The following is a 26901-nucleotide window of genomic DNA, read 5'->3' on the forward strand; positions in this document are numbered from 1 at the left end:
GGACTCAGGAGCATGGCTACTGACTGTTAACGAAAAGAGGAAAGTGTTTTCATCTCGAATGCGGAATGAATATACTGATCGTTTTTCAAGAAGGCATTTATTGTCTACAAGAATTGTGTACGTTCTGTGCGAGGTTGATTAATATGCTATTCCACTGCATGTTATATCGTATGGTTTAATTTGTTTAGCAGAGCCATTTTTTATAAATATGGTGCACTGGAATACTATTGCTTAATTTGAATTTTTATGTGGAGTAGAGAAGGGTGGTCATTGAATTTGCTTGTCACTTTAAAATTGTTATTATTTTTTTTCTGGGGGTTAGGTCGAGGGAAAATGTGATGCACTGAATTCTGATTGTGGGTTGGTAATTAGGAGGAAAGATGCTGGTCTAGAATGTTTACTATAATAGTTTTTTTTAAAACTGTCATGTTACAGTTACCTCTGAAGAAGACAGCAATTCTCGAAATGCATTGCGTTCAATATTAATAAGGATGAAAGATGTATTGTGTAATCAAAATGCAACATGAAGGAATTATCTGTTATGGATCTTCACTGTTGGACAGCATATGGCCAATAACATCTTTGAAACGTGAATGTCTTTGAGTGCAGCCTGTTTGAACGGGAAATAAATAGGACAAGATTGCTTAATAAACTGGTAAAAGAAATGTTTAAAAGGAAAAATTATGTGGATCGGATTTTAGATTGCCAGGGCCCAAGGATCCCCTTTCAGAGGCTGTGCAACTCGGAAAGTGGAACAATTTGGGTCACAGTTACCTTTATTCTAGATGGACCACCAGAGGAAGTTGGAAAGGATCGGAGGAGCCAGAGCATGGCCACGCTGAACTCTTCGATCTGACAAGGTGTGCCATTGGAAAAACGGGTTCTGCTAGCAGAAGTTGCAGGATGGGCTCTGAAGTCCGCTGACTTAGGGAGTGAGATTTCTTAGATTGGCGCTGCCTAAGGCAAATTTGAGTGGTGCCAGGGAGCAGATTCACACTTTGACTTCGTGAATTTCCTTTTAGAATTACCTGAAGATCTGCAGTATTAAGATCAGCCTCTTGTGTGGCTCCAACGACTTTGGGAACTAACTTTGGATGCGGACTGCGACTTAAAGCAGTGTCTTCCTTCGACACAGAGTTTCACCACTCATTCTTTGATGGCCTTCAGTTTCATCGACATGCAGTCAAGTGCAGGCCTTGGAGTTGTGGCTCGATCCAAGGAACCACAAGTATATCTGGTGGGGATCCGTCACAACAAATCAGTTTGTAACGGTCTCAGCAGGGCTTGACGCCTGTAGCTTTTCGGGTGACACCACTTCAACACTGGTAAAATTTTGAGGTACAAGTCTCAAAGAGACAAAGGGCGCTTGGATCTGCATCTGGAAGCACACAGGAGTGGAACCTATATGGGCCCAGCACGTAATCTCAAGAGCAGAATGGTGTCGGTGCGGAGCCGCAAGGTGCCATCTTCCGGCACGCAGAAGTACTCAGGGTCAGTCTCACTGAAATCCGGGATAGAGGCTAGAACATCGGTATCATAGCCCGAATATCCTGGACTTGCTGCTCGGGAGGATAGGCCCGAAACTGAGCTGTGTCCAGAACCGCTCCGATGAAAAGGAGCTTCTGAGAAGGGATCATGTGCAACTTCGGCACGTTGACTGTGATCCCAGCAAATGTAGGAGGTCCGCCACAGTCTGGAGGTGGGCTACGACAGCCTGGGGCAAGCACGCCTTCAACAACCAGTCGTCGAGACAGGGGAAGACTGGAACCCCTGATCGGTGCAGATGAGCTGCGACCATCGCCATCACTTTCGTGAACACCCGAGGGGCACTGGTAAGGCCAAAGGGGAGAGCGGTAAACTGAAAATGATCATGGCCTACAGTGAACCGTAGGTAACGCCGGCGGGCAGTCACTAAAGGGGTGTGAAAATATGCATCCTGCAAGTCCAACGCTACCATCCAGTCTCCAAGGTGGAGGGCATACCAGATCTGAGCGAAGGTTAACATCTTGTAATTCTCCTTCTGGAGAAAGCAGTTGACTTCCCTGAGGTCTAAGATAGGACGCAGGCCTTTGTCCTTCTTGGGTACCAGAAAGTAGTGGGAGTATCAACCACAACCTACTTCTGGCACAGGGACTCGCTCAATGGCTCCCTTGGCTAAGAGAGCCGTTACTTCCTGACGGAAAAGGGCAATCTGACATGCGATGGAGTGTTGGTGGCATGGAGGGTGGCGTAGTCTCGAAGGAGAAGGCGTAGCCCCTTTGGACTATCTACAAAACCCACCTGTCCGACGTGATGTTGGGCCAGTGGGGGAGGTGATGGCGGATCCTGCTGGCCACTGGTGGCCTTGAGCGGTCGAATTAGGAAGGCTTGGAGGCTGCTACAGGGGGGGGCACTGGTGGACTTGCCCGCCCACTGGCCCCCAGACCCTCGGCACTGGGTCACACGTCCACAGCCGCGCAGAGGCTGAGCAGCTCGCGACGGCCTATGACCCTGGGTGGGACGTGGTGGGGCACCCCTTCCGTAGCCACGAAAGGGGCGAAAGGCAGGCTGCATAGGGAAAGAGGTGGTAGCGAGGCCCAAGGACCTGAACGTAGCCATAGAGACCTTACAGTGCTCGAGCTCGTGGTCTGCCTTGTCGCCAAACAGGAGACGGCCATCTAAGGGCGTGTCCAAAAGGGTTGATTGGACATCCCCGGAGAAGCCCCTTGACCTCAGCCAGGCATAGCGTCTCAGGGCTACCAACGTAAAAGTCGTCCTGCCCAGCGAGTCGGGAGTGTGCAACCCACAGCGAATGGCAAACTTTGCAACGTCTCTACCCTCGACAAGCGCAAGGGGGAGTACAGTCCGGGCCTCCTCGGGCCACTGTGTCAGCACTTACGCGACCGTATCCCACATTGAGTGGGAATAACAGCCAAAGAGACATGCAGTGTTCACCAACCGCAGTCCTAAGTTGGCGGAAGAAAACATCTTCTTCCCAAGATAGTCCAGCTTCTTGGATTCCCTATCTGGGGGAGCAGTAGGGAGGGTGCCTTTTGAAGTTGAGGCTTGGACCACCAAGCTCTCAGGGGTAGGGTGTGGGGAGAGGAAAAGTAGGTCGCCCGGTGCCGGGCGGTGGCATCGCGCAATCATCCTGTCCACAGGAGCCCCTGTGCTGGGCTTGGACCAAGTGCCCAGTAGGAGGGCCTCATTGAAAGGCAGCAGGGGCTCCGAAGAGGCTGCTGCCGGCTGAAGCATCTCAGTCTGGAGGTTAGTCCTGACTGCCACAGTAGGAAGATAATGGCCCAAGGCCTCAGCCGCCCTACACAGCACCACAGCATAAGAGGCTTCCTCCTCTGTGGCCACGGTAGGGGGAGAAAACATACCAGGGTCTGGGGATATATCAAGACCACTAGATTCACCCAACTCCTCACTCCAGTGCGGCTCCTCTAGCCGGTCTGTCAAAGGGTCAACAGACTCCTCCCAGTCCTCCTCATCCTCACTTGGCTGCCACTCAGGACGAAAAGTAATGCCAGGGATGAACAACGGTACAAAAGTACCCCCTGCTCCAGCACTGGCGTAGGTCGACGCCGGTCTGGCTCCATGTCCGATATCAAGGGGGTGGCCAGGATCGATGCTGGCGGGGACACAACCGGTGACAGAGGTGCAGTCAAAGGAATCGGCGCCAGGGGAGGTGTTGTAAGGTAGACCGGCGCTGATCCGGAACCCAAGCTGGAATCCCTGTGGCGCCAGGGCAGGGGCCGAAGCCACCGCCATTGAAGGCCTAGAGTCCCCAGCCGAGTCCGTGGTGCCCAAAGGCGCTCCGGCAGAGTCAGGCTGCCCAAAGAGGAAGTGGAGAGTTTCCTAAGATGCAGGAAGCTGGGCAGGGGATGCTCCGGCTCACGGGAAGAGAGGGAAGCTCGGAGCCCTACTAACTGGCTCCGCAGGCGTAGCCGAAGGACGACGACCTTCCGCGTCCAGTCAGCCGACGGACAGGGAGAGAAGGTGAAGAGCCATGGTGCTTCTTCGTCTACTTCTTGTGCTTCGACTTACCCGAATACAAAGACGATGAATGGTGGTGGTGACTCCGCGACCGGTCCCACGATCACCCATTCAACGGGGACCTCGGGCGGCGCGGATCCGACTTCCAGGCCTCCAAAAGCTTTCAGGACCGCTCCTGCAAAGACTTTGTGTTCATGGCCCAACAGTCGGAGCACGACTTTGGGTTGTAGTCGCGCTCCAGACACCAGAGGCACACGAGGTGTGGGTCCGTGACAGACTTCAATTTGTAACAGGACTCATAAGGTTTGAAGCCAGTACTTTGATGGGACATCCCTACATGCACTAGGAGTCGAGCGACTCGAAAAAAGATGTCGGCAAAAGTCGAAAAAACTTTAGTCAAAAAGTGACCTCTGGATCTGAGCTGCAGGCGCGGAAAAAGAAAGAACTGAAGTCAGCGCGCAGGGGTGGCGTCTAAGTAGATACCGCAATGTCATTCCGGTGACCACAATGCCAACGACGAACACGGAGTCAACCAACACCACCTTTCGACGAGCAGGGGTACTGCTGAAGAAAAATACTTCAATCCAGTCAGACGCCTGGGGGTATTTCTAAGGTAAGGAATCTAGAACGAATAGTCTCTTTCAGATATATAGCACCAAATGGCAATTTACATTTCATATAATTTTCCTAAAATTTCACGTAATCATGCAAATGCAAATTATGCAGATTTCACACACTCCTAAATTCAGGAACTGCTTTTTCAAGTCCCTCTGTCTGCCCGAAAGAGAGTCTGATATTACATTGTACCCATTATTAACTGTCAAACACTACACAGCGGTTTGGGAGCGTGGCTGCGGGGGCTAAGATGGCAGACCCTTGTACACTGCTCTTCGCTTCCTGAGCACTTCATCCATCACAATTCTCTGGAAGGGCCTCCATCAAACCCACCCGACCTGAGTCGTAACAAAGACCGACTTCTTGCCTTTGATCCTGGGGAGGATACTGCTGCGTTCAGTGACCTTCTGCCACACAAAGTGTGAGGCCTGTGGCCTATTGGAACCCCTGCAGCATGGCTGGGCCTAGGAGTGGCCTCGGGCTATGCTTTACCACATTGGAACCTGATATCCAAACTGCCTGGTCTCGATCTGACCCTCTCCAGTGGGCACTTCAACTGATGTAGCAGCCTCGACCACAGTGCAGCAAAAGAAGGTAGGTGGCGCCTGGCTCCTCTCGGGTACAGCGCTGCCTGATCCTCCCCTCACTCTAAACGGCCGCTGCACCAGTCTTCCTATTAGCGATGGCAGGCAGATTCAGTGCACCTGCATCGTATCGTAGCAGCAGCCTCCTTGGACCCCTTCTTAACATCCCAAGGCCAGGGGCAGAGACCACTGTGAAAAATTGGCAGGAGCTGCGTTCGGGCAGACGGATGGAGAGGAGACCCCTCCACCTGTCGAACTAAAAGGGTGGCCGAGAGAGAATCATTTGAGATAGGTCGGGCACTAGGCCTGGGGAGTCACACCCTCTGGAGACTATCCTGCGCAGCAACCCAGCGCCCGTAACAATTCTGTGTCTTCTGCCCTATGAGGTGGTGGGCTCCAAAAACGGACTTGAGGGCATTACACCATTATGGACTGCAACAATATCGAATGGCCTAGCCCAGGTCTGTTTGGACGTGTAGGTCTCCCTCTTGGATCAGGGTGGGAGCAGGTGCTGTGTGGGTGAGATTCCTGGAGTCGCTCTCTCGCACCGTCATTTGCCCACCACCACAAGTTGGTCTGTACCGTGCAAACTGACTGCAGCTGGATCGTGTTTTGCCTGTACTACCCTTGTTCAATATCCACATCATCATGGGGCACCTTCTGGCAACAGCGCAAACTCAAACTGCCAAGGATCCAAAGCGCTCTCCCACCTCATCAGGGGGGGCACACCTCCCTCTTCAAAGCTGCCTGAAGTGTCTGACAAGCTGGACTCCATACTGAAAGCAATAGAAAGCTTGCAAGCCTACATCTACATTGTATAAATTAGAAGGCCATGCAGGAAGGTCTCCTGCTGAAGCTGATAAGCCCAGTATTCTATTAGCTTTGCTCACTAGGCAGAAGAACATTCAGCACCCCATCATCTCCTTCAGAGCCGCCCCTGCCATGCTGAACTTAACCCAATATGAAATCTACAAAGCATTCTCAGAAAATTGGCAGGCACTTTAGTCATCCACAGAGTAAGCTTCATAGTGGAAAACAGCTGTCTATCTCGACAATGCTCTGTTTGGACCCAGCCATATGCAAATCAGTTATGACCCTGCTTGAATGGAATTAACCCGGCCTGAACTGTCAAACCAGGTCCTCCCTGAACTGGAACACAAGCAATCCAGGACCGGTTTTGCTCTTGTTAGGGCTCATTAGCCAGGTAAGCTTGGTTCCAGTAAAATACACAAGATGATGGACGGAATGTTGCACAATGGCGTCTTCAGCCAGGATAGCTTGACTCCAGTGGCGTAGTGAGCACGGGACCCACGTTTGGGCATACCCTTCCCACATAGGGTGAACAGAAAAATACACGAGATGATGGACGGAATGTTGCACAATGGAAAACCATTCACCCCCAGTCACAGATCTGGGTTTAATCCATCGCTGTTTTGTTCACCAAGCCACCCCAGTTCAGACATGGCCATATGAAAATCAGTCTTGACCCTGTGCCTCATGGGAACAGTCCAGACCGAACTGCCAAACCATGTCTTCCCTGGATCGGAATCAAGCATCCTAGGACCGTTTTCTGGCGATCAGCCGTCTTCAGCCAGGATAGCTTGACTCCAGTGGCGTAGTGAGCATGGGACCCAAGTCTGGGCATACCCTTCCCACATAGGGTGAACAGCAAAATACACAAGATGATGGACGGAATGTTGCACAATGGCACAGGGTCAAGACTGATTTGCATATGGTCATGTCTGAACTGGTGAGCAAAATAACGATGGATTAAACCCAGATCTGTGACTGTGGGTGAATGTTTTGCCATTGTGCAACATTCCGTCCATCATCTTGTGTAGTAAGCTTGGTTCCAGTGACATGGTGGGCATGGGGCCCCCATCAAGGCATACCTTCCCACTTAGGGTGACATATTAAAATATTCAAAAAAGTGATGGGCGGAATGCTTTACTTAATCTCAGCCCCTAGCAACTAATCGGGCCGCATCCAAATCCACTCTCATTTTTCACACCATGTCATCTCAGATTTTTGTGGGTAGGGTTGGCTTGAGAAACTTTCTACCCAATGATTAGGGTGTATATAGGATATAGCATTTCCAGAGACCCACTTCAGAAAATTTTCTGAAGCGTAGAAAAACAAACAGAAGAGGACTCCAACTGCTGTGAGGAGTCCGGAATGACTGGACTTGCCGCTTCCTGTACCCAAAACAAAGAAGCGGACTTCAAAGGTCATAAGGCTGACCTCCTGTTCAATCAACAGGGATACAACAAGCTACAAGAGACATTTCCTGTTCCTTTATTTTCCTCTGTTCAGTTCTCTCAGGTCCCCCAGTTAGAGAGTTTGTGCCAATCTCTATTTTTGGGTCTGTCTCTGTATCTTGTGGTTACATCACACCTTTACATAACCCCTGATTGGGATTCAGGGATTTTCATTTGTTTCCCTGTCAAACGTAAGACCCCGTGTGTCGCCTTGTGACTGAGCCACTACACACAGATAACCAGATTCTGTGCCTCTCCTTTCCCCTCACCTCTCTGGCTATTTTTTTTGGGTAATAGTTGATTGTTGGAGAACAGATGAGAAGACTGGGACTCACAGCGTATCCAGCTCCTTCGACAGAGCTTAACAGGAACTGGATTTGGGATTTTACCCTGGAGTAGTTATTCCCTCAAACTCCCTCAGGAGTCCCTACTCCATCCTGTGATTATACTGTAGCAGATGTCCCCTTAAACCTACTAATGGCTACAACATCCCAAGGAGCTTGGGATTGTCTTGTAGCCAGGAGTGGTTATCCATGGCATATAGTTAAGTTAGGCTTTGTCTCTCGCAGATGAGCGCGGGCAGAGATGTATGCAGTAGCAGCTGCTAAAGGGTAGTAATGGTGAGGCGGGGTTTAGAAAGAAAAAAAGAAAAATAATCACGTACCTGCTGGCCACCTCCTCTCCCTCGTCCTCTTCAGTCAACACAGCAAACAGGAAGCACACAGGCTTCCAGACACCCCCATAGCCTATCACAATGCTGCTGTCACCAGCATGAGAGCAGCGTAGTGATTAGTCATAGCGGCCTGGTTCAGCCCGCACACTGAGAGTGGGGGCATGTGCATGTTCTCCACACAGGCTGTGCAATACAGCCTGGGTGGAGAACATGCTAAGTGTGCCTGACTATTTGGCCGGCCCAACACGGCCGGCCAAACAGTCAAGCCCACTAAGAAAGTGCCCACCATTCCTCCCTCAGCTCTGTGGGCAGCCCAGCCTTGCCCGCACCTAAACAGAGCCAGTACGGGGAAATAAATGATAACAGGGTGTTCGCATCATTTTATTTTTCCTGGGGTCAACGCTCCTCCGCCTTAGCAGAGGAGCCGCCACTGGGTGTATGTTTATCTACGGTTCTTGATTGTTTTAGATACATTAGTAGTGCCTAAAGGGACGAGGATTTGACTGGCAGTCTGGAAATGGAGAAGCAGGGTTTCTGGCCCTTGGACCTTTCCAGCCCCTAACAACAAAGGTGCCACAGGAAGACGTCCTCAACCTCTCTCGCCCTTTATGTGGACACCCGAGAGGTTGCCCTAGGGTGAAGTCAAGTAGTGTGGAGTAAGTCTGAAAGGATTGGGGGGTGGTGAGGGGACATGTGACTGGGAGCCAACAGACCCACTTACTGCCACTGTGGAGCAGGGAGGAGAACTGTCAGATATAAAGCAAAGGCAGCACCTGGAAACCCAAGAAATGGAACACCAATAGGACATGCAAAATAGAAAATCCTCCACCAAAACATTTTGCTTCCATACAAATCGACACAGTCAAGCACTTAAATTCAATTGTAAGCAACATTTTAGAATGATTCTGGCCTCCATTTTCACTATTCTTCCTTTAAGGAAAATCCACTATGGTAGCAGTTTACTCTGTGTCTGTGGGCGGGGGTATTAACTCAGTTGATGGTGAGCAGTCCAACTTGAATGTAGAGATTCAAGCTCCACTCAGCCAGTTATGTTTTTTTTCGTTACAAACATGTAGAACATGCCTCCCTTCACTTTGACAAAAAAAATTGCTGAAAAGATGGCACAAGCATTTTCTGAATTATGAAATCTGAAGATCCCGAACTTAATGGAAGGGAAAAAGTACCAGTAGCAGACCTCTTCCACTAAAGGAACTAGGATTAACAATGTTGTCAAATTCTCTTGCTGATAGACCCTTTTCCCTCCATAGCCGCCACTGTTAATTCCATAACACCTGCTGTCCCTCCTGATTAGTTTTGTGCTGTATATCCATCATGCAGTCTCCACTCTCCGCGAACAACTTCAGCAAACAAACCAACATCAAGACCAGAAAGTGCATAAATAGGTAACATTTAAATGTAAACTATGGTTACCTTCTCCCATACCTCCTCCCAACAATTATCCCCTCAGTCACAGTTTACTGTGGGCTCACCACTCAAGTGTAAATTAAGAATTAATGAGGCATTCTACAGCAGACCAACTTCTTTCACCCACACCTCTAAATGAACCTACGAGTCCCTGACTAGGCAGAACTTAAAGGGCTAGATGTAGGTAAATCATTTTTACCGATTCTAAAATACCGAATTTTACAGATTCGTTATTTTAGAATAGGTAAATCTGATGTAGGTACATTTTCGGTATTTTTTACCGAATTGGTAAGATTCGGTAATTACCGAATCGGTATTTACCGATTCGGTAAATACCAAATAATTCAAGGGTGGCAGGGTGTCACTTTGACACCCTGTTGCACCCCTGATTAGGGCTTGTGTGCCACGTATGTGTGCCACATGGCACAGGTGTACATGCACAGATTTGCATATACACAGGTATTCGTTATTTACCACCAACTAATACTTGGTGGTAAATAACGAATCCTTAAAGCCCTGTGGTACTGTTTACAGTGCCACCTACATCTCAGAATACAGATTCGGTAACTTTACCGAATCTGTAAATTTACTGATTCGGTAAAATTACCGAATCTGTATTTTAAGATGCCCTATATCTCAGTATCCCTTTGTCTATTGATAGGGGGTATCTTAGTTCATGAAGATTAAGATGGTGTCATTTGGAGACTTGTATCAGACTTTTCAGCTCTACAGTCCTGCATGCAATTCAGCCTATTTCCCAACATGGAACTTGATTGGCTGAGAACTGCTGCCTGTTACTTTCAATTTGGACCAGTCGCTGCATGCCCTTACAGTGCGGGGAGCAGGCGTGAAGCCCGAGTTGAACTACTTGAAATTCAGGATGAACCAATTCTAGCTCTGGAAACATTTGACAAGCTTCACCCTGCATTCATTAGGACAATCTGCAGATGCCTACCACAATTAGCAAGGGCAGGCACGAAGAGCTCGCCGTGTTAAAGAGCAATTTCAGTCTGACTGCTCTGAATATAAAGCGAAGAACTCCTGGCAGTCACAAGGCACTCTACTCCTGTTAGGCCTAATGGATGCTTATGGACATACATATTAATTTTCATGCATCTTGCACACAAAGGAGGCGAGGCAGGAGAATGATGTAAAGTTCAATCAGTTACATTCATTTTATGTACACTCGCCTGCCTGGCTGAACAGTAATGGTTTTTACGTTTGCCTTCACAAGGGCGTAAGCAGCGACAGCTTCACGACCAGCCTGCCAAGTGCCAGGAACATTGGCTTTCCTACAATACGCGGGTGTGATAGCTCATGAAGTAGGATGAGGAACACTGTGAACTTTTCCAGATGGCTACAGACCCTTTTTAGTTACTTCCCTGTGCATTCCACATACTGTGCCATTCCCCCCTGTGCTCAGTCCTAAGACACCAACAAGAAAAACAAATTCTCAAAAAGTAAAAGGGGCTGTCCCTATTACCATAGATACGGGAACCCTTCAATGCGTGCAAGGTGCAACTCTGACTCTCCCACCTGTAAAAGCAGTCAAGTGAAATAAACAGATGCATGATGCATCTATGCCTTATTCGATTTCTGATACACACTCAATTACATATTAACTTTAACATACCCAATGATATCCAGGGGATGATGTGCTCTCTTCGAATCTGGCATTAAACTGTCCGCATTTAGTCACAGCCAGGTTGATGGGATAAATAAGTGGGTTGGTACTATCTATTTTTACACGGGATGCACCTGCTTAGTCATACTTGTGTCCATAATAGGTGTTTGTTCAAAGATTTCAGACACCAAGCGTGGTTTTTCTGGGATGGGAGGGATATTTTGAATGGGGTATTTGCTTTCTCCAAAAAGTAATGCTGATGTTTTTAATGTTCTTAAAGCACATTGAAAAACCCTGAAAAATGTATTAAACCTCAGGGCCAATTCGTCTGTCCAAAACGTGTAACACTGGTGTAGGGCTAGTCCCTACTGTCTGAGGAATCCTATAAAATGTGTGTGGGTGACAGTACACATCTTAAGGGGTGAAAGAACTGTCTTAAGTACTTGAAATGATCCTTTATGGACCATATCTGCTGAACAATTCCAGAGGGAATGCAGAGACACACTGTAAGATGAGAAAGTTGTTCACCTGCTGTAACAATCTTTCTGGTGGATACATTATCTACCTGAAGATTCCTCACGTGCCAAAAACTCCCAGATGCCATACTGGATTCAGAAACTTCAAAGCTCTCACGTCACCAGTAGGAAGTGCTGGCTTTGAGCCAACATGGATGTGGCACCAGACGATGTCACTTAAGCCATAGAGCACCCACACCTGAGTAACAAAGTCAGTTTCTACCCATGTTTTTTCCCAAACCTTCAAGGAGAGTTGACAGACTGACATCAAAAAAGCAGTGCAGTAGCAAAACATTTAGTGTAACCTTATTAACTTTCCCTATAACTAATCCATCAAATGAGGAGGAGGAGAGCAGGTCGGTGAGCAATCAGGAGGTATAGTATCGACCAGAAAGATCATTACCACAGGTAAGGATTATGTTATTTACCCTATTAACATCTGTTCATGGCATGTAGTGTGGTAGATTCACATGGTCTGCATACTCCTGCCATCTAGTGTTAGGTCAGATGTCTACAATTTGTTTTTCTGTGAAGTGAGAATGTTAGAAAAGCGATGACCATGCATATAATATTGTAAGTAGATTGTGCAATGGCCACAGGAATCCGGGGAGGAGGGCGGGCCCATGTGAATCTACAGCACTACATGCCATGAACAGATGTTTACAGGGTAAGTAACAATCCGTTGGATGGTATGTGTGGCTGTAGACACATGCTCTGCATAGACTATAAAGCAGTGCCCTCCAGAAAGCTGTTGCTAACCTGTGGGTGTTGCAGTTGTTTGGAAAGGTGTATGCAGCACTGCCTGTCCTACACCTGCTTGTGTGCTAATATATCTACACAGTAATGTTTAGTGAAAGTGTGTGGGGTTGACCATGTAGCAAATTTACAAATTTCAGCTATTGGTATATTGCAGAGGAAAGCCATAGATCGTCCTATTTTGTAGGTAGAGTCTGCTTTAGGAGATGTGGACAAAGTTCTTTTAGCTTTGACATAACATGTCTGAATGCATTTAGTTAATCATCTAGAAATACCTGATTTTGATACAAGCTTTCCCATGTGATGGGGCAAAAAAGCCACAAAGAGTTGCTTGGTTTTACAAAACTCTTTAGTTCTGTCAATATAGTACATTAAAGCTATGTTAACAACTAATGTATGAAGGTCTCTTTCTGCAACTGAATCAGTTTGCGCAATGAAGATAGGTCATTCAAATGCGTGATCTAGGTGAAAAGTAGAAACTATCTTTGGAAGGAATTTTCAGTTCGTTCGAATTACTACCCTATCTGTTTGTAGTTGGAAGAAAGGTTCTTCCAAAGTTATTGCCTGGAGCTTTTCAACGCCCTTTGAAACGATTCCCTCCATATGTGCCTCTGTAATATCCCCTTGATGGGGAGGTGTGATGTTGTTCCCTATAGGAAAAGGTAGAAGCATCTGATGGTCTTGTTTTATTGCCAGGTTTGTATGTGGGGTGCCAAAAGGAACTCCGCTGATTTGGCAATTCTTTGTCCTTTTAATTTTGTTTCTAATGTTTGGTCCACTTGGGAACCAAACAGATATTGTTGATCAAAAGGGACGTTAAGATGTGTCTTTGTACCTCTGGCTTAAAGCCAGATATGTATAGCCAAACGTGTTTACGAAGCAGTATACTTGTATTTATGCCCCTGGCAGCCGTGTCCACTGAGTCAAGGGCACATCTGATCTAATTTCTTTTAATTAATTAATCCTCCTGGACAATTTGGTGGCCTTTTTTTGTACTCCTCAGGGAGATGTTGAAGGATTTCCTCCATCCCATCCAAATGAGCCTTGTCATAACTCGCCAACAACCCCGGAGTGTTGGCAATTCACCAATGGTTGGCTATCTGTTCTGCCACTCTTTTCCCCTAAGCATTGATGAGTTCGACTCTTTGTCGGGTGGAGGGGCATTTGCTGACGTCTGAGTTAGCCCTCTTGTGGGCATTAGATACCACCATCGAGTCTGAGGAAGTTGGCCCTTGATGTAAGGTAGATCTGAGAGTGCAGCTTTGTATTTTTTGTCTACTCTTGGTGTGATAATACGTGCCCGTACCGGATCTTTAAAGATTTCATCTGAGTGACAGAGCATCCCCCTTTAGCTTGGGTAGATATTGGCATGCCCTAGTGGCAGAGGAGAGTGTTTCACAGAGGAAGTCAGCCTCTATAGGACCTTTGTACAAGGGGACCTGGTGATACACAGCTGCCATAGCCATTAGTTCCTGGAAGAATGTTACATCATCTGCTGCTGATGGCTTAGCTGGGTAAAGGTCTGGGTCATTATTCCCAAGGAGGGGGGTCATAGCTGTCCCATGGATCTGTAGGTTGCTGATCATCGTCATCTCCGCCCCCTTGATACACTGTGTCAGACTGTGGGGAACCCTGTGGAGTAATGGCTCCTATATCAATAGCAGAGTGATATGATGGAAGAGGTGGTTGTGGTGAGGCAGGTGAAGGAGCAGCGGGCAAATGTGGCTATAAAGGCCTGGTTGCAATGTCCTTTTTCTGTTTCTTAGTAGGTATGGGGTAGACTGATCACCTCCTCAAAAGAAAAAGCTTACGTTTCAATGAAGCAGGCACTGCTTGTACTGTCCTTGCCAAAATCCGACCAGTAAAAGGCTGAATGTGTATTTTCTTCTGCTTCAGATCAAGCCTCTCTTTCATAGTCTTAAGGATCGCTTCTGGTGCCAAAATTGATGATTTCGGTTCAAAACTTGATTTCTGTTATGTCGCCAAAGTGGTCAGAGCTGAAGTGGCGGAGGACTGGGCGCCCAAAGCCGATGAGTTGGATGGTCCTCTCAGCACCGAGATTAGTAAGCTTAATGCGGAGAGTTTCGGATTGGCTTCCGTTGCCAGGCTTGAAGAAGGGACATAGCAGATATTCAGTGCTTACCATAGCTTGTCGGCAGTGGTGGCCGGGGAGCCAAAATTTTGGTTGAAACTGAATGTCTCTTAGTGAGTTGTACTACTATGACATGGGCACTCACTGAAGGCAAGTCCTGCATCTGTAGGCCAAACTCTATTTCAGGTTCAGATGCAGAGTCTGATATGGAAAGGGCTCTTTCTCCGCTGTTGAAACCTCATGCAGTTCCTCCTCCACATGTACAACATTGTGTTAGCCAAAGATGTCGGGTGTCTCTTCCAAATCTCTGTGCTGCATCTCTTTCTAATGCCCCTATGGTCCCGCAACATTTTCTTCTATTGAAAAGATAGACTAGCCTCACAGTTTTCCTCGTTGTTGTCAGGAGACAGAGACAGGTTGCAAACCTGATGGAGGTCTGTATGCAGGCATTTCGTGTGGCGTTTGGGACAGAATCGAAATGGAGTTCGGTCCACCAGTAGTGCATCACTGGTCGAAGGATTGCTTCTGTTTTCTAAAGGCAATGGTGTAACATGAATGAAAACAATACCGACAGGTATAGAGGTTAGAAACAAACCTAAGGGAGCCCGAAAGCAGTCACAAACCGGAGCACCGAAGAACATGTTAGTATCCAATGGCAGAAAGAAAACAATCTAACAATGGAGTTGATGCCCATGCACAATATCACTGAGAGGAGAAGTCACTTTATCTTATGACTCGAGAAACTTCTTTAAAAAAAAAAAAACTACACACATCCAGACCCAACACTAGATGGCAGGAGTATGCAGAGCATGTGTATCTACAGCCACACATGCCATCGGACGTAACTTTCTTCTGATGGATAATTCTACCTACAGATGCCTCACTTATAGAACATATGTCAGAGGAATACCCTGTGACTGGAGGACGGTTGATGGATGGCTAAAAGGAGGAAATCTTGCAAAACAGACCTAGCAAAGTGCAGTCCAGATGGACCTCAGAATATGGGTAGTAATCCTTAGCGAAGATATGTAGGGACACCCACATCGCCATCTTGCAGAAGTGGGGGATTTAGCTCCTGGGGAATGGGGTCTGATGCCTTTCAAAGGATAAGGGTTCTGTGTAGAGTTTTAAGTAGACAGGAAGAAAGGCGCACTACCTGGTAGCGGTGAGTCAAGAAATAACAACAATGATACGATCCTACAAGGTCAGAGGAAACCCCAATAACAATAAATACAAAAGGAGGCACCTAGTCAGAAGTAGTGTGTGCTGTCATGAAAATAGAGTAGTGTGGAATAACACTCGGCTGAAAAAATTCCCATCAGACCACCAACGTGGCGGATTCACTCGTCATCTGGGATACGGATGGTATAATCCAAGTCTCACCCAACACATCAGTTGATGGTGTAGAGACAGGAAAATCGAGATTGACTTCTAGCCACAGTGTATTTCCAAGTGGTGTTTGATGAGTGTGCAGTGCTCAGTGAAAAAATATATACGTGTGAAAAGGAGTGTTTAAAAATAACTACCAGAGCAGAAAATGTGTTTATTAGGCACTGTTCTGGTGTCATAAAATAAAACAAGCGCTGTACAGTTCAAAATTATAACTATAATATAGCGCCGTGCAGTGTGGTCGAAACCCCAATAACCCCTGATGAGAGTGGCACGGGCCCACTCAGTAAGTACAACAAAAGTTCTGTGCACACGTTTAGGTAGATATAGAAGAGTGTCTATTATCAATAAACAAAATGCAATTGTAGAAAATGAAACAAGATGGACGCAAATAGGTGGTTTCTTTCAAATCGACATATATTGGAACATTCCTCTTCAGAAGGATGACATCACAGAAAACAACCAGCAGACACGTGTTTCGTCAAGCGGGCAGTGAACCCATGACTCTTCAGGGCTGAAAGTAAATTGTGAGAACAGATTCATATGGCCGGTGATAATTCCAACCGGGCATGAACGGGTATAGGTGTGGTAATTCGTCAGCAATGGCTTGCTCCATTGCAGACAAATTAATGAGATGGGTAGGGGTTAACAGTGGGTAAAAAGACTGACCCAGGTGTAAGGGAGATCCACTGAACTATACAAAAATTGTGAAGGATGGGATGCTTGAATTAATCTCAGTCACTGGTAATTCCTCTGGGCCACATCATAGTCTATCATTATGTTGCACACCACGCAACCACAGTTTGGAACCAGGTATATGCAAAACAGTCTTGACCCTGCTCCAATGGGAACAGTGCAGTCCAAAATGGCAGGACAGATCCTCTCTAAATTGGAACACAAGCAACCCGGCACCGGTTTCACCCTAGTTAAGGCTCATCAGCCAGGTATAGCTTAGTGCCAATGACACAGTTGACTTGGTAAGAGTATTCTGCATCATTCAGAAACTCTGTCCATCACCACCCCCCTTTTCCAAAATCGGTTTATCCACACTATGTGTGGGAGGGTATACTCAGACGTGAGTCCCTTGCTCATTGCACCATCAGGATTCAAGCAAGCCGGGCCGAAGAAGGCTGTGATGCCAGAAACCGGTCCCCGGAAGCTTGTTTCCTTCCCAGTATAAGAATTGGCTTGGTAGTTTGGTTTGCCCTGTTCCCATCATGCACTGGGACAGGAACAGACTAATTTGCATATAGCCAGGTTCTGAGCTGGGATGGTGCAGTGAGCTAAAAAACGGTGATGGATTAAAACCATGATCAATTGACTTGGTAAGAGTATTCTGCATCATTCAGAAACTCTGTCCATCACCACCCCCCTTTTCCAAAATCGGTTTATCCACACTATGTGTGGGAGGGTATACTCAGACGTGAGTCCCTTGCTCATTGCACCATCAGGATTCAAGCAAGCCGGGCCGAAGAAGGCTGTGATGCCAGAAACCGGTCCCCGGAAGCTTGTTTCCTTCCCAGTATAAGAATTGGCTTGGTAGTTTGGTTTGCCCTGTTCCCATCATGCACTGGGACAGGAACAGACTAATTTGCATATAGCCAGGTTCTGAGCTGGGATGGTGCAGTGAGCTAAAAAACGGTGATGGATTAAAACCATGATCAATTGACTTGGTAAGAGTATTCTGCATCATTCAGAAACTCTGTCCATCACCACCCCCCTTTTCCAAAATCAGTGTGCACAGAAACCATGTCTGGGTATACCGGTCCCACTTTGGGTGACACACTAAAGTATTCAAAAAAGTGATGGATGTAATACTTGACTTAATTTTCAACAACTGGTAATTCCACTGGCAGCATTCCAGTTAATTGTTTCTTTGCATACCATGCCACCTCAGTTTGGATCCAACCATATGCAAATCAGTCTTGACCTGGACTCTGTTTAAGCCTTTACAATGTACGACAGAGCATGGGCTCATTGAACCTACTCCATTCTGCAGGGCATGAGCTCATTGAGAGAATCCCTGCATTGAGAGAGAATCTAGGGCTCACTGGGTATCTCTACACTTTAAGAGAAGGCATGGCATATTTGGGAGAATCATCACATTGTGAGGCAGGTTTTTGGCTTATTGATTTTCTACATATTGTTGGACAAGACATGTGCTCTTTAAAAGAATACCTACATTGCAGGTCATGGAACCATGTAGAGAAGAAACAGTTATTAACCTTAAAAGAGGACATTTCTGGTGGATACTAGATCTTCCTGCAGAATTCTCACCTTTTGTAAATCCCCAATCATCAGATTGATTATGGAACCTTTTTCTCTAGCAGTAGCTCTCCAGCACGGCCAGGAGACACCAAGCAACTTGCAGTGGATTCCAAGTTGGCCAAATCAAGCGCATCTGAATCCAAATGAAAGAGGTCTTACTTAAGTGTGAATCTTTGGGCTCCAAGTAGAGGGCCAGCAAGAAACTGGCTCTGAAAGGATGTGTTGACCTTACCTATAGCCACTTGGAGGGCTTCTAGTTTCGAGGACTGTGCCAAAGCCAAATATTGATATCAGCATCAGAGATCACATTGAAAAATTACCAGATACCCATAGTGTTGGTATATTAGATGTGAGGCACCTTCCATAGAAGCAACATAGAGGCTAAAGCTGTGAAGGTGTGGAGTTGACCAACGTTGGCCCACAAGTGACATAATTGACAGGTTAGAGGCAACTGACCTGCCCTTGGCAGCGTAAGGGGCCTAAATGGAGGACGTGCAGCCCCAAAAAGGTGCAACATCACCCACCTGCTGAAAAGCCTCTATGTGAGCAGGATAGTCATACATACCTGGAAACCCAGGTCAGGGCTTCTTGAGAACCAGAATTGCTCTGAGGAAGAAGGCATGAAGAATAGTGTTGCTGACTACCAATGATCACAGGATTGGGACCATTTCTTAAACAATGAAGAAGAGGACCTGTCTTTTCTATTGTGTTTCTTGAGAGAACCCCCTTTGGATGGCTGCTATCTATCAGAAGACTTGCCTTCTGAAAGGGAGAATGAAAGTTTAAGAGCAAGCCAAGAATGACAGTTTCCTACACCCAGATGTCCTTAATTTGCTTGGGAGCAAGGGACTTACATGTCGAGAGATCACAATCAAGCCACAGGCAGATGTTGTGGAGTTCATACATGAATTTAAGACACTGTTGGCAGAGTTTGAAACCCAACAACTTAGGATGTGACATTTGACCTAGACTGCTATGCAAGGGCGTTCCACTTTACATGGCTTTTGTGGATCTGCATCAGTGAGGTGTGGTAAAACAGTAACTGATACCAGCACACCAGCCAGTGGTAGAAATAGACCAGTGTTATGACTGCCTGGGCGGACTAAGCTGCGACTGAATTTGTGTGGCTGTCAGTGCTGAAGAGCTATTGCTTGAGATCCAGTCTGGCACCTGGCTATTAATAGGAAATAACAACTGTAGGCACACTAGAGTTTCAAATAATAGTGGGTTCATTTTTTTAATTGAGCTTAGCTAGCAAAAGAGTAATTGCTATGGATTAACTAACATCTGTCAGGATTTTCTGCTTTTTTGCCAACACTTATTTAACAACAGACAATTTGAAAGAAGTTGCTCTTTGGGGGAGGGGGTGGGGGGAATAATGTACCATAGTCTGACAAGTTAAAAGATTAATTTACGTATATAAATTTAACAGTTAAAGTTGAGGGCTTCCAATATACATTTAGCTGTACAAAATGAGCAGTAATGAATTGGAGAATCAGATAGCTAAGAGTATTAGATCTAGTAGCCAATTGCAAGTAGAAGCAGTATCAAGGTAAGGCACCTGGGAATGTTCTTAGGATGAAACATTTGCAGGAAGAAGTATCCATAAGAATACTCACCTTGCAACATAGGCGTTTGGCTCATTAAGTCTTCCCGCATTGTAGATGAGGACAAGGACTCATTGAGACAACCCCTACATTTTAAGACAGACCTTAGGCTTACAGAACGTCTGCACGTTGCAGAGAAGGACACATTCTCATCGTGAGGAACCTTATACTGTAGGACAGGAGATGGGTTTAACGAGACAATACATATATTGTAAGATAGGCCTTATAATCACCAAGAGTGTCTCCATATCGCAAAACAGAAAATGGGAACATGCAGGGACTCCCCGCATTATGAAAGGGACAATGGCATTGCCATCCAAAAGGATAAGCATATAATCTAAATATAAACACAAGGGACAACCAATAAGAAAGTTGGTTTCAGTGAAAAAAGTGTGTAAAAAAACAAACAGAATCCTAGACGAGCATCAGATAGGAGAATGTTGAAGGTTGTGGGTTCACATGCCCAAAATAGCAATGCCAAATACTGGTCCTTGATGCCCAGATCTTGTTAATGGGTGGTATATGCAGTGCTGAGTTGTAGCCACGGAGACAGGCAAACAAACAGGCATAACGTTTTTCGCAAACAGAGGATCCCTCTCGCAGCAGGCCTGTGAAAACTCACCATCCACAACGGCTGTCTTCACTGGCTCTATTCGGGACACTATTTCTGCGAGGTCAGTGAAGGAGGCATTCGGGCAAGTGTTCAACTGCAAAGAAAAGCCAAAACAAACATCGTGAAGTAACAATGTAAAACTAAGAGAAAACCTTGAAATGTATAGAGCACTTTCCTCATAGCCCTATAATTGTTTTGTGAAAACCACAGGCAACTCTTCTGATGCTTACAGAATTTCAGTTACCATTTGTGAAAGTATCACTACTAATACAGTGCTAGTACATCAAAAGCAAGGTTAGAAGTACAGTATTACCATACTACCACAAGCTTTATGTTCAGCGTCTCTCTTACCACACAAGACTGCTCCTGCAAATAACTCGATGAATCGATTTTCCAATATCCGTCAGGTTGTCAAACCTCTATACTTTGCTACATTTGAAGAATCCAACATCTGTGCCTAACAGAAACTTCAATGTTACGTGAGCTGTTCCAATAAGCAATCTTGATCCATGCTCCCACAGTCTGAGGTATTCCTGAGATATTGTGACTTTCAATCACCTTCCCTCAACTCAGCCCTCAGTAATGATTGTATCTAAGCCGTTACTATTGTCTGTAATCATACAACCCTACACACCATATAACTTTCTTAGAATGTTTAACAAAAAAACTCAGGTTCAGCTAGATGTTATAGCTACACTTTTCATTATTAACTCTTCACTACAATATCTTTTGAATAGCTGTAGTGAGACAGACTGATGGTGCTGAAATAATTGATATATTCACTGAAGTCACTTCTAATCTGGTACAATCGAACTTCTTCATTAATTCTCCACTTTCTTTTTAGGATTATATTTTTCACGGTTACTCCCCTCCCTCTTTCCATCCTCCCCCTTTTTGCTTCATACTTCCAGCTTTGGCCTTGTTTCTTCTGTTTCTTCTTGATCTTGTGTGACCTTAGTTGACTCTCTTGAGCACCCGTGTTTTATCAACATCAATTTGTGAGTTTCACTTCTTCTCCATTGCCAAATGTACTTTTCTGAAGTCTTCATACTAGAGGTCTGCCATTGTCTATTGGCTTTTCAGATACAAGTTCCTCTTACTTTTTCCCTATTGGTAGATTTTCCATTCTGTATCCTCTTGTTATCCTATTGTCTTTTGGAAGTTAAACTGCATATCTGCAGTGGCCCTTGACTAGCTGTGCAGCTGGTTTGTTACTTTTCTTAAATAATACTGACTCTCGAAGTGCTCTAATGCCCTCTGGCAATGTTCACACTCTTTAAAACTGCAAAAAGACTTGATGAAGGCGCATTAGATAAGAAATGCAAAGAAGTACACGAGCATTAGATGCGGTTTTCAAAGTACAGTGAAACAAATGCTATTTTTGATTTTGTAAAACAGAATGCTACTAAAACAACTGCCAATTGTTAGCAGATCTAATGAGGACTTGGAGTTGGATCAGGTAGTCAAAAGCCTCTAATGTGCAATACTTTATGGCTGTAACTATTGATCTATAATTTAGGAGTGCTCCCTCATGACCTATATTTCTTTTATCTGATTCAACATGAATTCAATATGGGCTGAAAATAAAATTAGACAATAGCAAAATCCAAAAACATAAACATATTGATAAATCTTGACATTATTTATTCATTTTTCATTTGTTTTATCAAAAATATTTTTATACTTTCTTTTGCCAATTTTACATATAAAATTGATATTATAAACATATACACATAATTTTACAATATAATAACATTTTCATGTATAAACCTTTTAAACCTCCAGACTTGACATATTGTGTGCCCGTCTCTGTGTCGAGCCCGTTAGGAGTCTGTGCTGGTGAATAAGCTTTGTTGGACTCAGATCAAAATATTCTCACGCACATTTAATCCGAGATGTTGCCCTAATGGATTGCCGAAATATAATAACATAGGATATAGAGATCCTACTGAAGTGATCATATAAGGATCCACTGTTTTTATGACAATATACTTGTATTTATATCTCACCCAATGCACAGCGCATAAGAAAAATTTAGAGAGCGGCAATAATACTCGGGGAAAAGGGTCGCAATTGCAAATTGAATAACTGTTGGTGGAGAAATATTGGTAGTATTCCCTGGGTGTAGCGATATTGGTCTGATATCTGGCAGGTCCTGAGGAAGGTGGTGTTCATCTATCATTCAAGCCACCGAAAAGCGTTGACCAATGCTATTCAGATTCTGCTATATGCAGTTGCTTTAAAATGGTCGTAGAGACTAAAACAACTTTATGTCTCTCAGTGGAGTGGTGTGGCTCACTGGTTAGAGGCGGCAGACCCGGAAGCAGAGGACGGCCCGGGACCAGGGTTCAATTCCCAACGCGGCAGGGTCGTGGACCAGGGTCAGCGGACTCGATAATTCTCGCTTCGGTGCCTACTCTAACCAGGGATCACACTCGGTAACTCTGGGCATTAGCTTGCCTCATCTCCACAACGGCCCCCCACATACACCGGGGATGCCTGGTTTCACCTTGGAGATACCCAGCAGGGATCATCTCACAGGGAAAGCCAGGACGGGTTCCCCAGCGGTCTACAGCGCTAGGACGCCCCATTGCTGGGGTAGCCATGCGCTTTACAAGACAACATAACATAACATAACATAACTTTCCAGATATATGTAGGTATGAGTGTAGTTGAAGAGGTATGCGTGTGTGACAGTTGGTTGGAATGTTTTTCTTTGTTGTCTCTTTACCTGGGGATTTATGATGTTAACACATGAAAAGGTCATTATATTGTAAAATTATGTGAATATGTCTCATATATCCATATCATATGTAAAATTGGCAAAAGTATAAAAATATTTTTTATAAAACAAAGTAAATGAATAAAAAATGTCAAGATTTATAAATATGTTTATGGATTTTGTTATTGTCTAATTTTATTTTCAACCCATGCTGAATTCATGTTGAATCAGATAAAAGAAATATAGGTCATGAGGGAGCACTCTAAGATTGTATTGTTGTTTTTCCCCTCTTCTCCCTGACCTTACAAGTTTTTTCCTAGAGGGGGGTCCCTTTATCTTGCATACTATTGATCTGTAAGCCTGTAGCGATCTTCCGTCTTGGCAATGCTTCCATTTTATGAAGGTTTGCCATGTGTGTGTGTCCGACACACAATAAAGGATTATGTGGAGTTCACTACAAAAGGGTCGCATACGAATATCCTGTTCATTTTTGTGTGTTGGTCTCAATGTAAATTATGCTAGAGCAACAATAAATACATTACAAAATCGAAAAGTGAATATGTTCATAAATTTGTTAGTCCACAGAAAACGTTTTCTGAACTGCTAATAACGGTGGCAGATTTGAACAATCTGCACAAAACTTCCCAAAAGAGGTATACATGTACTACATAATAATCCATGAAAATGTTATTGATGCAGTTTGGTCAAAGGGGGCGTGGACAATAGGAAGGAGGAACATGAAAGGTGCCTTTTCCAGTCAAACTCCCAGAAGATTTTATTTCAAGAGTCAGAAAATGTAAAAAAAGAAAAGTGGCAGTGCCCCATTCCCTGGTCAGGGTGACGGGGCAGCTGACATCCTACCCCACTTACTGTGTGCCCAAGAGCGGGACAAGGGCAGCTGACCGCAATCCCACCCTTGCATGGTCATCAGGAGGCTCCCATCTCCTTAACACTTTGGTAGGTCAAAAGTCTCACAATTCCTTTGGGTGGCTGAGGGCAGTGGACAGTTGCTGTGGTGCGGAGGGCAGTGGACAGAGGCTGTGGTGTGTAGGGCAGTGGACAGTGGCTGTGGTGCGGATGGCAGCGGACAGTGGCTGTGGTGCGGAGGGCACTGGGCACAGACAGTGCTTCTGGGCTGTGGCAAGAGAGCTTTGGGATTGGGCTTTAAGCATAGCCATGCAAAGTGGAATTGGACTTTAAGCATGGTATAAAGGTCTGGTTGCAGTGCACAGCCAAATGTGATGGTGAGCACCCACAGCCTGTTGAGTGTTGATGAGGCCCAAGCCCAGTGCGGAGGGAAGACTGGAGCGCAGGCAAAGACTAGCCTACATGATAGTGAACATCGATGCAAAATGCCAGAAATCACCAAAGTAACGTTCGTTAACACAATAGATGTTTGTAAGGAATGATCAGCCATTAACCAAAATTAAATAAAAACCCCTTCAAAACTTCAGGCAAACGACACTACTATGTCTACGACATAAAATCTATAAAACACACAAATCCGGCAGTTATGACGAGTTATGCAAACATAGCCCAGTTCCAATGAACTGCTCATGACCATGTCACATACATCACTAAAAACATCATATATCACTTCACCATCTGTATCACTCATTGACGCTGCAAAGCAATAAATGCTATTTTCCACACTTGTTTGCAGGCAGTGTGATGAGAGATTTTCTTCTATGTGTATCCACTGAGAAGGTATCTGTAATGAGAGTGCAACTGCCTTCATTCTCTATAGGAAGCACACACTAACTCCACATGTGACATCAGACATGACCTCACTGATCATTTCATATACCACATCTAAATCATTCATGGATCAGCAAACGACTGCTCATCTTTAAATCTATTTTCTGGCAGTGAGAAAACTACATTGTTTCTATTTGTTTCCTCCATGATCGCATGTGTATATTAATAGTGTATTGCAGCCTTACCAATTATATATATCTAATATATATATTACCTGTGAGAGCAGCCCCAAAAACCCTTCTCTATATGGTTTGCGCTAGGCCTTCTAGTTGCTGATGTCAGCACTCAATTCATACATTGGCAATTAAAGCAGGAATGACACCTATGACGTCAGTATTGGCGAGATGTGCAACCTGTCCACCGAACTCCTAGATTATTCCAGATGTTATGTGTGGTCATGAACAGAGCATGGGGTGTGAGTGGTGGCTGTGCGGCTCACCAGAGCTGGGATAAATGAGTGGTTTATACGTTTTTAACACCATAGTAACGTTTCTTCAAATTAGTAGTCATAAAATGATGTATATATTTTTATAATCTTGGTTAATTAGCGATCTTAGAGGATAAGTGCACCTCACTATTGGTGGTTTACAGTACGGAAACAGTGGCCATCATCTGGAATTTAAGGAAGACCTCGAAGTCACGCTATACCTTGAAGTTTACTCAAAGAATGTTATATGTACACTACCATGCCAAGCCTTGTGCACTGGAATACAAACTAATGTACATTGACTCACACCAATGTGCATTCAAACAAACATATATACACTCCTACCAACGCACATTTGTTCATGAGAATATAGAAATGTCCCACCAAACAGAGTTGCGTAAACAATATATACTCCAAGTGGACTACTCTACGGTGTGAGAAACCTAATTTTACTTAATCACCATCATTCATATTAAATAGGAACGTTGTTTGTGATGAAAACATTTTTAACAGGGAGTTAATGTTACATTGGCAGAACATATAAAACAAAGGAAAATTACCAACGTTCTGAAACATCAGTTGATCGATCACTTCATTACACTATAGAAAATTCTAAACATAACTAAAAATCCCCAAGACTACAAAGCATGACCAACATGTTTCGCTCTACCTCCTTCCTTCCTCTTTTTTGTTGTTGTTTTTTTACTTCCACGCCATTTTGACACCTCCTTATCCCCTCTCCTTTACTGGCCCCCGTTTTTCCATTGTCCCTCCTTATTGATCCCCATTGTTGCCATCCTCCTTCTCTTGACTGTCGTTCTATTCTTTGCCCTTCTTTCACGACTGGGTCTTGAATAATTTGGCAGAACACCATATTGCCGACATCAAGTCTTACCTACTAGCGACATCACAGAGACCGATATGTTTCTGATGAATTTGATTGGGCTACGGGGACTGAAGTGTAACTTGCTAAAATCATATTCAATGGACCGCGCTAGAGCTTTGCTAATACTGTAACTGTGCTTCCTGGACAGGAGCACCACCCGGGCTCTGACATACCGCATTCTGCTCACCTTGACAGCAAATGTGCCTCAAGCTAATAGGGCAACAAGCACCTTGGCACTTAAAAACGTAATGTTTTTCCACCCTCTACTCTAAGCCTATTCTGGAGAAATTAACTACCGGAACTCATTGGAATTTAAATTTGAGTTGAAGACAATTGGCCTTTCCTGCCATTCATACTGGAACCAAGCACTCTGAAGTGATTATTAGTGTTCTCTTTATTCTCACATCTACTCCGGCCATAAACCATTACAATGCTCTGCATTGCATGTAAACCACAGCTTGGTTGATCGTTACCGGGTATAACAGCTTCTGCAATATGACATATAACAAAGTTCCTGGGGCCAGAACAACCAGTTGTGGCCGGCATGCCTCGCGGGTGAGGGATCAAGAACGGGGGGTCGCGGGTGAGGGGGGCTGGAGGGGTGGGCATGTTCTCCATGCAGGCTGCATTGCAGCCTGCATGGAGAAGGGGAAAATGTGCATCATTGGTTTGGGCGGCCCAAGTCGAGCCCACCAAGCAGTCACTGCGCAC

The 26901-nt window shown here is 45.2% G+C and overlaps 1 protein-coding gene across 4 annotated transcripts in view; it reads right to left on the reverse strand.

Moving 5' to 3' along the window:
* The window catches only part of PNPLA7 (patatin like domain 7, lysophospholipase), a 1524034-nt gene that overhangs the window by 51783 nt on the left and 1445350 nt on the right, over positions 1 to 26901 (reverse strand). For all 4 annotated transcript variants that reach the window (XM_078642105.1, XM_078642108.1, XM_078642106.1 and 1 more), the window contains one exon: positions 20407 to 20491. In XM_078642105.1, coding sequence (XP_078498231.1) covers positions 20407 to 20491 — 85 coding nt within the window. The remainder of the gene's footprint in view (positions 1 to 20406; positions 20492 to 26901) is intronic.

This window comes from Lissotriton helveticus, chromosome 5_1 (assembly GCF_964261635.1).
Source record: "Lissotriton helveticus chromosome 5_1, aLisHel1.1, whole genome shotgun sequence".
Taxonomy (NCBI): Eukaryota; Metazoa; Chordata; class Amphibia; order Caudata; family Salamandridae; genus Lissotriton; species Lissotriton helveticus.